The sequence below is a fragment of the Trachemys scripta genome, chromosome 2 (genome assembly GCF_013100865.1).
Source record: "Trachemys scripta elegans isolate TJP31775 chromosome 2, CAS_Tse_1.0, whole genome shotgun sequence".
Lineage (NCBI taxonomy): Eukaryota > Metazoa > Chordata > Testudines > Emydidae > Trachemys > Trachemys scripta.
In genome coordinates, this window is record NC_048299.1 from 197066570 (window position 1) to 197083266 (window position 16697).

The following is a 16697-nucleotide window of genomic DNA, read 5'->3' on the forward strand; positions in this document are numbered from 1 at the left end:
GGCTGGACCATGGGGTTCCACTCTGGGAAGTGTGCAGATAGAGGCCTGTCACGTGGAGAGAATGCCTATGGTAGAGACTGGGGGAGATTACAGGTGCCGCTTGTCCCTGAGCCCTCACATGCTGGTTGGAGGAAGAGCGGAATTGCGATGGAGTCCTGCTGGTGAGACACAATGCAAGAACACATCCCTATTGAATAGATCACAGAGAGTTGCATTGAAGTCAGAACACTAGGCGTATCTCAAGGCCAAGGGGTCAGGTGCCAACAAGGCTCAATGAAACCCAGCTATATATTTCAATCTCATCAGGAGCAGCCAGGACAGTCACATTCACACCCTTTGAAGTGTGAATTTGTGTGGCAGTCTACTAGGATTCTCTTGCCTGCATTTTTTGGTGAGGTAATAATTCAACAACCTAACAGATACTGAATTACCCACAAGCTTTCTGACATCTGGGCTTTTACTTTATCTCAGACTTCCCTTAAAATAACCTTAGCTGGATTACAGGCCTATAATTCATGTAAAGATTTATTTAAGTATTTATAGAATGTGCCAGGATAAAAAGAAACCCCTTCCTCCCCCCATCACCTGCAGCAGTATTGGAAGATAAAAGCCTTGATGATTCCAAAGAGCCTGTGGAAATGTGTAACATTTTGGATGCTGCTGTTGTATTCGCTAATTAGACTAGAAAGGATTTTATGTTTTTTTAATGGTATTTTAAGATCATTTGAAGAATTTCTATGTGCTGACCTTCTCTTTCTGTGCTCCATCCTTCTCTCTGGTTTTAGAGAGTCCTGCTGTTATGTAAGCAGTTGACTTGACAAAGTGCAGCAAGCTGTTTATCCTCAGACATCTTACTATTTCAGGTCCTAATCCCTTGGGCTGGCTGTAGTCGCTGATTTCAGAAGCAAATATCACTTTATGGTAGCAAGCCATTAACCAGTTATGTGCACTTTTGCGCTGCATTATTTAAAATAAAAAAAAATTACTATGAATATCGTAAGAAACAAATTTGCACTTTGATCTCTGTGATCTTCAGTATTGTTCATTCACCCGTACAATAACATATTTGATCTCGGAGAGAACACTTTGCCAACCTAAGAAACAATGTCCACCAACTCCGTCTTCTCTAACATGGCTGTTTTAGCATTTGTAAGATTTGAAGGCAGTCAGGGACTTTTTCTGACTTTGAGATATAATACCACTTTTGTAATAACTGCAACCATTCTTGGACCTTTTAAACAGAGAGTGAGAGAGAGAGAGAGAGGTTGAGGAATGCAAGGGCTGAACTGAAACTTCAGGATTGAGATGGCCAGCACAGTGTTCTGAGTTATCAGTTAATACTTGTGCAGAAAACCAAGTAATTATTACAAAAGGTTTTCTAGCTATAAAAGCTTTAAGCAATGGAGCAACAAAATGTTCACTTTCAGAAAATCTTTTCCTTGCTCCAGTGATGTCTCTCAAACATTTTGAATCAAATAACACAGTAATTCAGTGAAAATTAATAGTTGCTCACATAAAAAAAGTAAGAAAATATTTGCTGCCCCAACAGAATAGCAGTGATGCATCATACATTGGTTGACATAAAAAACTCAACACTTACCCACAATTAGGGCATCTCTTTTTCTCCGTGACCCTCCTTTGTCAGCTGTGATCTCTGGGAAAATGCTGATAACAAGGTCTAGGATGAAGCTTGTGAAAGCCAGGGAGAAAGTCTTCAAAGGCAAAGGTACTCACTTTTGGAACAAATTCTAGGAGGAAGTATAGGCTTGCCCTCTTTAGAACACTAAGGTTCACTCATTTGCCAAAGTCTTCTTGCCTTAACAGACAACAAGGAAATACGAACATGGCAAGAAAAAACAACCCTAGAAGAGAAGAACTGAGTTCACTCTAATTCCACCATGAACATTGCTTTAAAGATATCAATTCAGTTTAGCACTTAGATATTACAGGAACGGGCACTGCAGCAAAACCATAAATGGACAGTTGCCACCAGAGTGGTAGTGGACGTTGTGAAGTCATTTCCTATAAACAGTCTAGGCAGATAGCAATGTCTCAAAATACCTCTGCGTGCTACCTGGATAAATGTTGGCATACTGATGGTGACCAAAGTAAGTTAAAAAAATCAAGATAATGTAGCTATATTTAACATTCACAAAAAGTACTGAACAGAAATTACACGTGTGCTTATTTTCACACAAACAAATGATTGGAAACCACACCCCAAAAATAATTTATCAAAGGAGTTGGGGAAAAAAAGTCCTGACCTCTGTTTTTTGCAGAATACAGTAAAGAAAACAAGAAATTCTCTAAATTGGTTAGATCATATTTGCATGCAGGGCCTGATCCAATGCCCACTGAAATCTGTGGGGGAGGTCTTTCCATTGGGCATTGAAGCAGGCCCAGAGTGTGTATGTATGTCAATATCTCAATTCTTTAAACAAACTTTTGCTGCTTTCCTTTTGTAGAAGAAGGAAGTGTTCTCAGTTGAATGAACATAGAGAATCGCAGATCAGAAACAAACATTCTGAAGCACTCTAGCAGTTTGTAAATATTGAGGGTTTTATTTCCACTTCACATGGTCTCAAACAGACTCAAACAAGACCAATCACAATTTAGTATGCCCAGAGTTCTCAATGTTTTCCCAAAACAAAGAAAGTTCTCAGTAAACACTGTACATAGCCAGCTGAACTGTTAACAATAATTTAAAAACTTTTTTTGTATAGTCAATTCTAGAATACCAACAATAAAAGTACAGTACAGATACTTTCACAACAATATTACAGTGAAACGGGTTGACTCACATTTATGTGATGGTACGAGTAGAGCAACAGTATGTACATGCACTAAAGTGCTAGGAACCCAAAGGCATGCAAGTCAAGTATTGTATGTGTATTATACAGCTAACTTCACAAGACTTTCTGAGGCATTCTTTTCTCTTTTAAATGTGGTGTGTTTACCTGTATTCCCCTCCAGCTTATTTAATTCAATTCTAGTCAACTACCTTAATGGCTTTCACTACTTAAAATGTACTGCTTCTGACAATATGAAGCATCCCTAAGAACCTTCCTCTTTTAAAATTGGTGACACTGACATTAAAATAGAATAAAATTAACTTTAAAAAGACCCTAGTTTTACATGGGGACAACAAAACAAAAAACCCTCAGACCCCCCCCCCCAAATAACCAAAATAAAAAACACAACAGTGCAAATATAACAAAAAGGCAGTCAGTACTGGGGGAGAGAGAGTGCATTCAGTTTCCCTTAAAACTTACATTTTATTTTAAATCTTATTCTTTATATTTATATCATTTTACCTTTTTTGTTAATAGACTGTATGTAGAAAAGATGGAGACAAAAATAGTTTTCTGAGCTATGAAAAAATTAAGTTATTACAGGCACGTTAACTGTTTCATTCTAGAAACATCGCTGTTTCACAGGTTGGACATTCAGCAGCTGAGCTTGAAAACATTCGTTGACCTCAACAACTAGATCTCTCTTTGTTGAGAAAGACGGGCCATGGTGATCGTGCTAAAATGCAAATTACAGTGAATTCTTCCCGTGATAATTCATGCAGGCTTGCATCACTGGTTTGGGTTCTCCATCGGCAGTTCCTTGCTTCCATATTCCTCAAAGGAAGTCAAATCTCCAGTTGACTGAGATTGTGAGGCAGTAGGGGAATGTGAAGCCCATCTTGAAGGTGGGCGCCGATTTGCTGGTCTCTCTGGCCGTGAGAAGCAGGATTCTAGGGACGGAGCTAGTGCGGAACAAGGTAGTTCCTTTGCAGAAAACAGATGGAAAAAATATTAGTAACTTGTATACTGCCCATTTACATGTGCAAAAAAACCAAATGATAACTAAGCATCTTGTGAGAGGGAACAAAACCAAGCAGCACACTTTTCTGCACACAAAAATATCTACATTTACGTCTGTGACTGATGGAACAGAAAAGGAAAGAAGAAAAGAGAGAAGGTTTTGGTGAACTGAAGCAGTTGACAAACTTCCGTTTGCTAATATTCCTTGGACTACAAGAAAAAGAACTGAAAGATATATTTGCATGATAATTCAATAAACCCCACTATCCATCACATTGCTTCAAAATGCTAAACTGGGAGCACAGTGGCAGGTATTTCATTTGCAAGTGAGGTGAAAGGCAGGCACTCACTCATTCCTCTGCTTCAGAGGTCAGACTGAAATGCAGGCAAGACTTGCTTAGCTGGAGAGTACTAAGCATGGGACTAGTTACTGCTTCCAACCACGTTAGAGAGGAGACTTGCTTAACAACTTGAACTGAATATCTACAACGTATCAATCCTTGTTGCCAACTGACTGCGCCTGAGTTACAGGAATTCAGTGGTACTGTAGGTTAAAGATGGATATCCACAATTAAAAAAAGGATGAAAATCTGCAGGGCTGAAAATTTAATTTGCTACAACATCTTCTCACTGCAGCAGGATCTGTAGGCCTTCTATGCAAGTAGAGACAAACAGCACTTGTGATTTTTCACACCGGCACCCTATTTATATTTAAAAGTTGATAATTACTTCTAATATTGATAGACTTCTCCCACAGAACAGATAGATTTCATGCATGTTTTGCATGCCCATTACATCAAGTTGACTGATTACTTGAAGCGTGGCTGCCTTGTGCTACCAAAGCAAAAATCTTCAATTTCTGAGGCTTACTGAATAGCTTAGAAACTATAAAAGCAAATCAGCCAAGTTTGTCAACATATAGAAATGTATACACTGAAGAGAGATCGCTGTAAAGGGTGAAAGAGTTATGTGCAAGTTACTATAATAAAATCTGAATACAAACTGGCAAAATATGAAGGCAGAGCTTATAAATCAAATGATGCAAAGGAAGAGCTAACGAATGATAAGCCAAAAAACCCAAAAACAAAACTAAAATACCAGTAGAGCAATAAATAGGAAGTAAAAAATTTAATATCATGCCATGCTATGTATGGAGAGAGAGAGGAAAGTGACTAAGAAATATTGAATTAGGTAACATGATATGATACGCAAGATGATGTAATACAGAAGTATCTCAGACAATAAAATGGGAAGGAAGATGAATGTTGTGGAACAAGAGAGCCAGAGGACATCAGACTACCTGTGTGTGCGGCACATACATATGTAGGTTGTGGAGGAGAGTATCACTAGAGCTCAGCAAGCCTCTGAGAAGGGCCAACCCCTAACCTTTACACAGTAGGCAGCTAAAAGTGTGATCAGTAACACCACATTACTGTTTAAGATCATGTTCTATTGAGATGCCCTCAGCATTTCTGGAGAGCAGTACTATATTGTGAATGACATAAGTGCTGGTTAGCAAAGAGCCCTACGATCACCTGCAGACATACACATTTGTACTACAAACTTAAAAACAACTCTCTGTTAAAACAACATTAAGATTGAAGTATAACTCAATACTAGTAAGGATACTGCCTCTGTGTCCTTACTTCACCTTATCCTGTTGTGCCTAAGGAATACACAGTATGTCGTACTGTGCTGAGACTTTCTAACAGAAGTCCCTATGTGCACCAATACCTACAGGAGGCACAACAGGATGAGCTGAGACTGTATTTTTCTGGGCTTGTGTCTCTATTGAAATAGCAGCTTTTAATTACATTTTTCTAGCGTTGTTTGCTTTTAGCAAACCGAGAGGGAGTCAATATTATGGCAATGGTAAACAATTTTGGCTATCTATGTAATATAGCCACAGATGTTAGTCAGCTTTGACAGAAAGGCAGGGTTAAGTCCTCCTCATTCTTATTGGTGATATATACATGTACAGCCCAACACACATTGCACAAGCAAGTCCTGGTGCTTCAGGGCACACAGGTAACTGGCAGCACAGTCTTTTAATGTGTTGGCTGAAAAATTAATCTTTTCTAGGAGTCATGATAACATGCACATTAATCCTAATTATCGGTCTATGCTCTTAGAATGCGTGAAGGAAATGAAAGAATTAAAAGAACACTGCCAAAATATTATTTTTAAAAATCTAAATTTCATGCAACTACCATCGATCATTAAAACTGTAATTTATAAAAATGACATTTCCTTTTGGTTATTTATTCTGATAATTGATTGTTCATGTTTCTAAGCTTAGATCATAAAAATGGGCTAGATAATTTCAAATTTTTGTTTCTAGTCAGTTTCACTTTTAGATTGTTGAAAACACTACAGGGTTGTGAGTATTTGTTGGAAAAGTATTGCCATTGAAAATTGGAGGGAGGAAGGGAGGGAGGAAAATTGGAGGGAATCATGGATACATTTATATTGGTCCTAGGTTTTGTAAAAGCTTATATTCACAGAATTTAAATTTTGGCCTACATTTGACCTGACAGTGTCCATTTAAATCTCAAGGAAGCTAGTGGGAGCTATCAATGTTCATGTCCAACATAATGATGGCAGAAGGCAGAATAGGCCAATCTTTAAAGTATACTATTCCAAGTCAGAAAGAAACATTTCAAGGGCAGAACTGTATAGGAATCAGCTGCTATTGGATGTTCTTGGCTACCTCAAGTATTGTAGTTGTTATTGCTACTTACATATCTCCACTAGCTCAAAGTTTCAAAACTAAAGCTTTCAGTCAGTTGTGGAAACAAGGTAGAAAGAACTTACAGCAGTGAGGCAGGCAGGGTTAGAGTCCCCAGGGGGCAGTTAGTAAGACAGTTTGGTTCTGGACAGGATAGAAAAAAGAAAAAGAAAAAAAGAAAGCAAATAGGTTGGACAGTTGTTTTTTTTTAAGTTAAGATGTATACTCAGAAAGGAAGAGCTCATCAGACGTCACTACTGCTCATATCATGTTACCAGATGTCATGGGAGGGCTAAGAGAAAAGACTCTAACAATCAGATTTAGAGAACAAACCAACCAACCTTGCACTGTCTTAGAAATGGACATAGCATTAAAGAATCCAAGCATTCCTTCTAAGTGGAGAAAGATATATGCTATCCTTTGACAATTCATATTTAGGTGAGGGAAAACAATGTTACCATGAAGGAGGAATACTGCAGGGTTGTTTTTTCCTTCGTTTGATTTTAAGTGAGAGAATATCTGTAAATTCATAACAAAGAAAAACCCACTGATGTTTTATGTTACTCTGAAGCCATATAAGGCTTTGATAGATATTTGCTTCACCCTTCCTTCTTAGTCCATTTAATGACAGTAAAAGGGAGGCTCAGCTGAAGTAAAAGCACTTTACTCTGATGCCATCTTCCCTCCGCCCAATTCCTGAGTGGTTCAGCTGGGTATGTTCAGCAATTACTCAGCCATTAAGAACAGAGGTGGAAAGATTAGGTTTCTTGCTGGATATGCCTTCCAGGAGTGTTTTCTCTTCTTCAGCCCCAGTATGATAATGTGACCTATATAATGCTCTAAGTACCTGCCAGGCTCAGAAAAGGAATCTTCATGTCACTTTTTTGTGTCTAACCTGCTAAAGTTATCAATGGCAATATTTATAAACCCCACGACTACCTGCTACAATAGTGGTTTAGTGAATTAGCAGGATAAGGCACTGGTAGGCCAAATCTGGTGGTGGATATGAATTTGCTTGTAAGCAGCTCTGAGCAAGTTAGAATGCAAACAGAGCTATTACCATTGTGTGTAGCTAGATATTGAAAATAAATTCCAGCGTTTCAGCAGAAATGTAAAAGGAAATAACTGCAACTCCAGAAGTTCAAACAAAAAAAGCTGCCAACTGGTGCTCCATGCAGGTTTTAAAGTCATTAATTACGCCTCAGGAAATTCTGCACCACTGCGCAATGCTGAATTTTGCAGAAATTAATGTTGTGTGTGCAGAATTTCCTTTCTCCCACAGAAATGGGCTGCAGTGCTGCTGGCTGCCACTAGGGACCGCTGGACCTGGCAGAGCCCAGCTCGCACATAGAAGACACGGGCGGGGAGGAAGGGGAGGGAGAAGAGTTGAGGGAGACAGAGGGTTCCTGGCAGCTGCAATTCCCAGCACACCCTGAGGGAAGGAGACAGCGGTGCGCAGGAATCTCCTGGAACCTGGGACCAAGCATGAGGCAGAGAAACAGGGACTGGGTTGTCATAGGGGTTTCTTTAACTCTCTAATCTTGGGGGAATTTTTGTGTGTGTCTGTATTGTTACAGACATACTTGCTGACTGGTATTTTGAAATAAATTACCAAAATAATTGAAACTGGTGTGATTATGTAGTGTTATTTTGACAAATAAAATGTGCATAATTTTAAAATATTATGCACAGAATTTTAAATTTTTTGGCGCAGAATGTCCCCAGGAGTAATTAATGTATCATGCCATGACTACAAAGAAGGGAATGGTCTCTTTGGTGTGATGGTCACTTCTATTGGCTGGAGATAGGTAAGTAAAGAAGAGACACCGCAAAAATCCTACACAGAGAGGTGGTGGCAGCAGCAGCACTGACATGGCATTTCACTCAGCATAGCATGCCTTCTAGGTGAGGCTCAGACATATGTGGACAGTGTAATCCATAAGTAACCCAAGGCATATTCAGATCCTAAACTTATTTACAGCTTCGTTTCCAACAACAAATCAACATTCCACAAACATGTCTCTTTAAAACCCCACCACATTTTGGAAAATTAACACATCTGAGTGAAGCTCACAAAGTTACCCCTTCAGGGGAACAGCGCACGTTCCTGGGAGGGGATGGGACGCTATGGCTGTAACCTGTGCAGCTAGCAACTAATCCCCTGTCAAAACCAAATGTTTACTCAGTGCCAGACTATGAGTGGGCCTTGCAAAGGGGAAGCAAGAAGCTTCCCCTCCGCTGTGTGTGGCTGTGTGAGAGCCTCCCATGCACTCCCCCAGTCCCTGCATTCTGGGACGCACAGGGGGCTGCTTCCGTCTACCACTTCCCTGGAGAAAAAGATGCTCAACAGAAGGTATAAAAGGGTGGGAAAGAGGCAGTCTCACGGCTTTACCTCCTCTGCTCCTCATGAGGCTGGTGCACTGAGGGAGCAGATGGAATACATTGTGCAACCCCTGCATGTGGGGAAGCCCCAGAAAAAATTGTGCCTGCCTGAGGCGGTGTCTCTCTGGTGCCTCCCTTCCCCTGGGGTGCTGTAATTCTGCATCACTCCCTGCACAACGCTGTGTGTAAATGACACAATCTAACTCTTAAAAGGGACATGGTCCCTGGAATGGCTCTGAGGCCTGACATCCTAAGAGTTGGTCAATGGGCATCATTTTGGTTTTGAGAATTTTCAAAGAGCTGCAGTCGTCTGCCATGAGCATTGTGATTATCTGATAAATCGCATCAGGTATGGCTATCACCAGACACCATACCCATGTTTTGAAGTTAGTTACTTTTGCCAACAGCAATTTGTGGTGATGTGGCACAACTTCAGCTTTTATATACTGGAAATTTGTTGTGACATTTCAAAGGTACACATGGAATTCCAGAGTTTTCAATGATAACTTGAAAGCAAAGCTGAGGTGAAGCTGTGAGAGTACAACACATATTTTTACAAATGTAATTATATGGGAACAGTAATCCATCAGCTATACTTCTGGTTTTCAAATAAACCAAAAAAATATATACATGGCCAAGATAGTCCAAGACAGCAAAGCGGCTTTCTCCACTTTTGTTTATTCTGAGGTACGTGCACACTTCCATTGATTTTTACAGATAATGCAAAAATTGTTTGTGTGTCTCTCTCTCTCCACACATACACTCTCTCTTTCTCTCTCTCTGTCTCTCTCACTTATTTCAATTTAAACATAAAGGGCACCGACATGAAAGATCTAGATGCTCTGTTATCAATTGAAAATATGTCCAATAACTATTAAAAACAAAACAAGAGCAAACTTCACTCATTTAAAACAACCAGTCACAGAAAGAAAAATTGCAGGACAAAATCTCCCACCACTCAGATCCCCAACACCTCCCTCATCCCGCTCTAAATGCCTGTTTAGAAGAACAGAGATTATGGCATGCCCTGAAAGTCAACAAATTGGTGCTATTTGGGGCCATGCAAAGGAGTGAATTCCAAAATAGAGGGGCCCTGATGATAAGTACCCTGCTAGCTGCTCCCCCTCTTATATACCCAGGGGACCTCTAGCTTGAGCACCTTCACTGACCTGAGAGAGGCCACAGGAGACAGGACAGATTAAGTAAGACCCAGACCATTAGGATTTTAACAGGTCAACATCAGCACTTTAAACTCCACCCAGAAACCAAGAAGCAGTCAGTGCAGATAAAATGAGAACACTGGTGTCACATGCTCAGGGTGAGATACTCCACCTAACAATGGGGCCACTGCACCAGTTGCCACTTCCAAACGGATGTAGCTCTTATAGAGCACATTCCAGCAGTCCTAGCTAAAGGGATAATCATGGAAGCAAAGTCCAAGTCCGGGAGGAAAGGTCACAACCCCCTGACCACAGCAAGGTGGAGAAAAGCTGTCCTTGACTGCTGCTATTTGATGGTAGCCAGGAATCTAACCAGACCCCAACTTGAGAATTTTGTCGACAAATGTAGACAAACAGCCATAATAAGGCAGGGGTAGGAGGGCAACAAAATTTCAGTTGAATTCTCTGGTTGATTCCCCTAACCCACCATAATAATCTCTTTTTTATCTGGACTGAGTCTTGGCCAGCTAGTTCTCATACATACCTCAGACTCACACAGACACTGAGGAAGGCACTCAACCACACACACCTCAGGCTGGACAAGATAAAGGTATAGAGCTGGACGTCATCTGCAAACTGAAAACACTTCCGCCAGTATCTCCTCACTAATTCTGCTATTGGTCTCACATACACATTGAACTAGAGAGATAACAGCACGGACACCTGAGGTGACGCAAGAGAGAAACCCTTGGGGCAGAAGAGCAAATATGCAATATTGCCTTCTTGGTACTCCCTAACAGAAAGGAATGAGGCCACCTAAAGGCAGGTCCCACCAAGCATCGCAGAAATGTCAACACCACCTCATGATCCATTGTGTAGAAGGCAGCTGAGAAATCTAGTAGTAGCAGCATGGAGACCTGGGAACAGATCCTCCAGTCCACCGGAACATCATGCCACTTTTGCAACTCCCTAGTCCTGGGGCTGGCCAGGGGCCAGTTCAGCCACTGGTTCAGCCGTCTGCACCACTTAGACCAGACAGAGTGTCTCTAAATTGCACCCAGCTGCCTATGATCCCAAGAAGGCATTCCAGCAGCTGGGAATGCAGAGGAGCACTGGCTATTGGAGTGACATAAAGGGGCCAGAGAATCTTGACTACTTGTTTTTATCCATCACCAGGAGACAATCACTGACCAACATGACAGTGCTGTACCCAGGTTAGAACCCAAGCTGGCAAGGGATGTTAGATAATAGTTAATAATTGAGCTTTAGTCTGTCTTTGCACACCACCTTGATCTATGTTGTACACTCTCTTTGGCTGTAGCTGGAGATCTGACCCATGATGTTTATGCATATCTGCTGGGATACATTATGAATGGTACATTTTTTAGACAGCTGAGTAAAACAGCAATAGGTATTTCTTCACTGTAATGGTAGGTTTATGCTTTGACCAATCAATTTTCACAATAATTTTGCAAGGCTACAGTAGTAAATTTCCAAGCTTTGTGTTATTTATTGACTTACATAAACACAGAATCTACACAGCAGAGCCAAGTTTATTCAGAGATATCCACAAAAGTTACAGTAAAGTCACTCCTGTGGGAAGGAGAGGGAGGGAAATTAAATGTATGTACTGTTCTCTTCATCTGACTTGTTAAAACCAATTACTCATTCTTGAACAGAAATGTTATTACCCTTTCTTCCAAGATAATATTTACATTCCCTCAAAACCTGCCGGGCCTAGCACATCTGTATTTTCCAATGTGATAGGTAACTCTTACTCCTGGTATTCTGGGGAGAGCCACTAGCATATGTCAGCTTTATTCTTTAAAGCATACGTTTACTTAAGTAATATTTTAAAACATAATCTACTTAGATTGTAAACTTTTTGGGGTAGGGACCACATTTTTATTGCGTGTTTGTACAGTGCCTAGCACAACAGGTCCGCAACTGAGGCTTGCAGGAGATACCACAATACAAATAAAATAATAATAAACTAATTATAATAACAATTACTAATAAAAGAACTAATAAGATATTTCCTGAAAGAAAAGAATAATTAATTATAGAAGGGGAAAAAAAACTCATTACCTCAATGGACCCTGGTTCTACTTTGAATATTTCTCCTGTGCTGTTGTCATTGCTAAGACTCGGTGGGCTGCGTGAAGCTAGCCTTTTCTCTTCCTTTAAGGCATGTTCCAAAAGTTTCTTATTCAAGATCCTGGCAGCATTTTCTGTAAGCGTATACCCCGGAGGAGCAGATAAATCCTGCCTGATACTTGTTGCCTCAGACTCTTCTTCCTTTTCCATCTCTGCACCCAAACGGAGAGGACTGGGTGACCGGCCACGGGCACTTGTGCACATTTCCTGCATGGGACCCAGTTCTGATCTCGGTTCTGCTGACCTAGATCGGCTGCTAGACCTGGTGCATTTTTGGAGGGTCTCTTGAACAACAGGGGTATGGTCAATAATATTGAACAAACTGGAGAGGCCATCATTGATGGTGGTATGAACTGGGCTCTCCCTTGTAGTAGTTGACCTAGCCCAAGCAGACTCACTGAATCCTTTCTGAGGTGTGCCTGGTAAAGTCCGGTTATTTGGCTGATCTGTTTTTGGGAGGATTTTTCTTTGTAATTTTGGAGAACCATATTTGGGAGAACAGCACGTGCGTTCAAACTTGGCCTGGACCTTTTCGATGGCAGGGGCTACCTGCCTGCTCCTTAAACTTCTTGATGGTGATGAGATTGGTGTGGAGCCCCCCTTTGGTGTCAGACACTTGTGTGGACTGCTGGTGATGCTGCGCAAGGTTTCTGTCTGTAAGCCAACACTGATTGTCTGGGTGGTCTGTGTCCCTGTAGTTCTTATACCATTGGTTTGACAAGCTATGTCCTTAAACTGAGGCTCTGTCGAATTAGAGTTAGAACGTATTGCATTTCTGACAGAGTAAGCTACTTCCTTCATATCGTCACTCATGTTCTTGGACAGTTCCAGGCTCTGCAAGGATGAGGCAAAACCCACAGCAGTGCAAATAGGATGCTCAATAGGATGAAGACCACTTTCCAAAAAATCTTTATGGTGTTTGGTGAGATCACAAGACCATCTCCCAAACACATCTGAGGAAGCACCTTTTGTCTCACCCACACTCCCTTTAGCTTTGGTCACAGAAAACAAAAAGTCTGGCTCAACCTGTTTTTTCACTCCATTACCAGCTACTGCTGAGTTATCAAGCCTACGGATAACTGGCGGACTGTGAAAGACCTTAACCCCCATTTTTTCTGTTACAATGTGACTCCTCAGTGGCTGCTTCTGGCAGGGCTCTGGGTTCGTCATGGTATTGGTTGTCATAGTAACACTGGTGGTAAGGTACCATGATGATGCTTGGAATGGATCTGAAGTTGAATCACTTCTTACTTTCCCATTTTCTGTCCTTTCTGCCCAGGCTTCTGCAGGCTTTTCTGTAACTCCACTATGGATCCTGGTGTTACTATAATCCCAGTTTTTGTTGAACTCTTCAATGTATTTCAGATCATCAGGGGACAGAGGAGGTGTTATATCCTCCTTACTACTAGATGAAGGCAAGGTCTTTTCAGGAAGGAATGGAGAAATATCCATCAAACGGTGGAATTCTGACATGGAGGAAACAGACACTGCCCTGAGGGAAAAAAACAAAACATAAATTAAATAATTGAAAACCCTTATAGAAATATTTCTGCTTTAAAACAGAGGGAAAATTAATCCATATAACCAGCTCACATTCAAAATCTATTTATTAAAAGTTCCCTTTATTGCTTTTTGAATTGCTGCATAATGCAAACATTTTCTCAAGAACTACTGCTTGGTAAAGGTTTAAAATATGCAGCTTTACAACAGTTTTCAATATATATTATCCATGAAAAATGTATCTTTACAACACTATGACACACATTTGTAAGGCTGCAAATAGCAGAAAAGTACAAAGAGAGGTGCTGAGTATCCTTAACTTTCAGTGAAGCCAGTGAGCCCTCACAGGCACCTGAGGTTGCAAACACTTCATAGCTGGTGCTTGGCACCTTATAGGATCAGGTCTAGAGGCTGTCATATTTACCTAGTTCGGTGAGTTCAGCTTATGCTGCAACTTAGTGAAAGTGAATATGAGTGGTTAGAGAAACTATGAGAAATTTCAAAGAATTCTTGGGTTTCCATAAAGTTTGTTAGTTTATACAATTTAAAGCATCTAATTGAATCTTCCTATTTACTGGACTGTAAGGAATATTGTAAAACACTGGAATCTTTCTAGATCAGTGGTTTTCAACCTGTGGTCCATGGACCCCTGGGGGTCCACAGACTATGTATAGGATTTCCAAAGGGGTCTGCACCTCCATTTGAAATTTTTTAGGAGTCCACAAATGAAAAAAGGTTGGAAACCACTGTTCTAGATAAAAGGGACTATATAAAAATGTAAATCACCATAATTATCTATGCAAACCCAATGAGCAAACTCAAACTAGATGAGCCACCCAGGATTTTAAAAAGCGATGAGATTTATAGAGCAATGTTATAGTGGTTTAAACAAATCTGTTGTGAATTTTTTAATCAAGACTAGGGCCAGATTCAATGTTGGTGTATGTTGCAGCTCCGCTAACTTCAGAGGTAAATCTACTTACACCAGGGCTTAATTTGGCCCAATTTATTTAGTCAAGAAAGAGTAGAACCATACTGAGACAAATTAATCTCTGAGTAAATCCACTAATCTGGTTCCGAGGCAGCAAAGCTATATACTACCTTTGTTAAGGGCTTGCGGCAAAGCCCAAAATCTCATCACCTGGATGTTTGGTGCTTTTCCTGTCAGTTTTACTCACCTTTGAAGATTTCCCTTGTGCGTTTCTTCTTCCTGGAAAAAAAAAAAACCAGTTACTTCTGAACCTTTATAGAGGACATAATAGCAATATTTTGCACCTGTAGGGCATTTTGTCATTTGTCTCTGGGTAGTTCCACAAGTTCTTGAAAATCCTTTTTCAAAATGACAGACTTCTTCCTGGATAGGGTATTTGTGAGGGGTATGTGTGGATATTCTTTCGTTAATACACATGTATGAATGCTATCATTCCCAGTAGAATCAATGGGATCACTCATATCAGCGATTATACCCCAAACCTAAAGCATTCTTAAATGTTTATAGTCCAACTTATCACAGAGAACAATGAGCTTTAAATGACCTTTCTCCACAATTAAAAATTCAAGTTCTGGATCACATCTGCATGAGTGAAAAACAGAGACCTAGCTGTGCTGAGATAAGAGACAAAAATGTAGTCCTTTGACATAAGATTTCATTACAAATTCTCCAGGCACTAACAAATGCTATCAGTTGAAACTCATTAAACTAGTTATATTAAATATGTGGGAAGACTATTACTTGTTTCATAAGGAAATACCTACAGATAGCTCACAGGATTAAGATGCTGTTACAGCAATTATTCCCTAGTGACAATTTTCATAATCAGCTTTTTTAAGCTCATACTTTCCTGATGCAGTTGGTCTAGAGCTATTGTTTTAACTATTTAGATTTCCAATAAATTATACAAAATACAAGCCAGGTAACAAAAATGTACAAATTCAGGAACAAAAAACTTTTAGTATTAATGGCTTTAATCTGACCCCAGGAAAACCAGCACTTTTCCAAGAACAATACTACTCCTAAAAGTGACTAGTCAAAACCAGCACCCTTTGATTCAAGAAATCTCATTCCTGTATGTATATCCTCAGTTGTATCTGAGGACTAGGTGCCTGATTCTCCATTCTCTTATACTGGGGTCAAGGAATGGAGAATCAGGCCCTCCGTTTTTACTGACTTTTATTGCTGTTAGTACTGCAAAGCCAATGCAGCTAAGAGAGAGAGAGAGAGAGAGAGAGAGAGAGTGTGTGTGTGTGTGTGAGAGAGAGAGAGAGCTGCTTATTAAGCTCCACTCAGTTACACCTAAGGAAACCTGCTGAAGAAAATGAGTTTGTACAAGTTTCATTAAAACATAATTTGAAAACAAGGAGGCTGAACAAAAGTCACTGAGGGTCTAATTTTACATGCAGAACTTTTATTAATGGCAGCGAAGGGAGAAAATGGGGAGTGGGATCCAAAACCACTTGACTCACAGAACTGACTGCTGAGGTTACAGCACTGGAAATAGGAAAAAATGTTTTTTTGCTTGTAATCTGAGCACATATGAAATGAGCCACCCAGAGAAAATAAACCGGGAACCCCACCACAACAGCTATATAGTTACATTTTTTCCCATGGAGGAAAATTAAATACTATATGTGTGTACATGTGCACCTTCCCACAGACACACAAGCATTTATAATTTCAGAAAAATATTCTTATATTTCCTAAATCATTTATCCTTCTTCCTGTTCCTTCCAACCAGCCTGATGTTTTGTTGGTCTGTTAAGCAACAATTTAATTGCTGGCATGAGATCACATTTTGAATACCTTTAAATTTTTTAACAAAGGCTTGGAACAATTTTCCACAAGCTTCAAAAACCCAACTGAAGTTACATGGTGAAGCCAAATAGCTTTGTGAGGTAAAATAGGGGGCTCATGGTTTGACTTACCTAACAAACATGTTTCCAGAATGGCCGAATTGCAAA

General features: G+C 40.2%; 1 protein-coding gene across 7 annotated transcripts in view; it reads right to left on the reverse strand.

Annotated features, from left to right (window-relative positions):
- Positions 1 to 2541: 2541 nt before the first annotated feature.
- Positions 2542 to 16697, reverse strand: part of MTCL1 (microtubule crosslinking factor 1) — a 201278-nt gene continuing 187122 nt past the window's right edge. For 5 of the 7 annotated variants that reach the window (XM_034762628.1, XM_034762626.1, XM_034762625.1 and 2 more), the window contains 3 exons: positions 14918 to 14949; positions 12171 to 13731; positions 2542 to 3776 (listed from right to left, as the gene is read on the reverse strand). In XM_034762628.1, the coding sequence (XP_034618519.1) occupies positions 3582 to 3776; positions 12171 to 13731; positions 14918 to 14949 (1788 nt within the window). In that variant the 3' untranslated portion in view covers positions 2542 to 3581. Of the gene's footprint in view, positions 3777 to 6626; positions 6685 to 12170; positions 13732 to 14917; positions 14950 to 16697 lie in introns of all 7 variants that reach the window. The other 2 variants (XM_034762630.1, XM_034762627.1) reach the window with 1 other exon arrangement.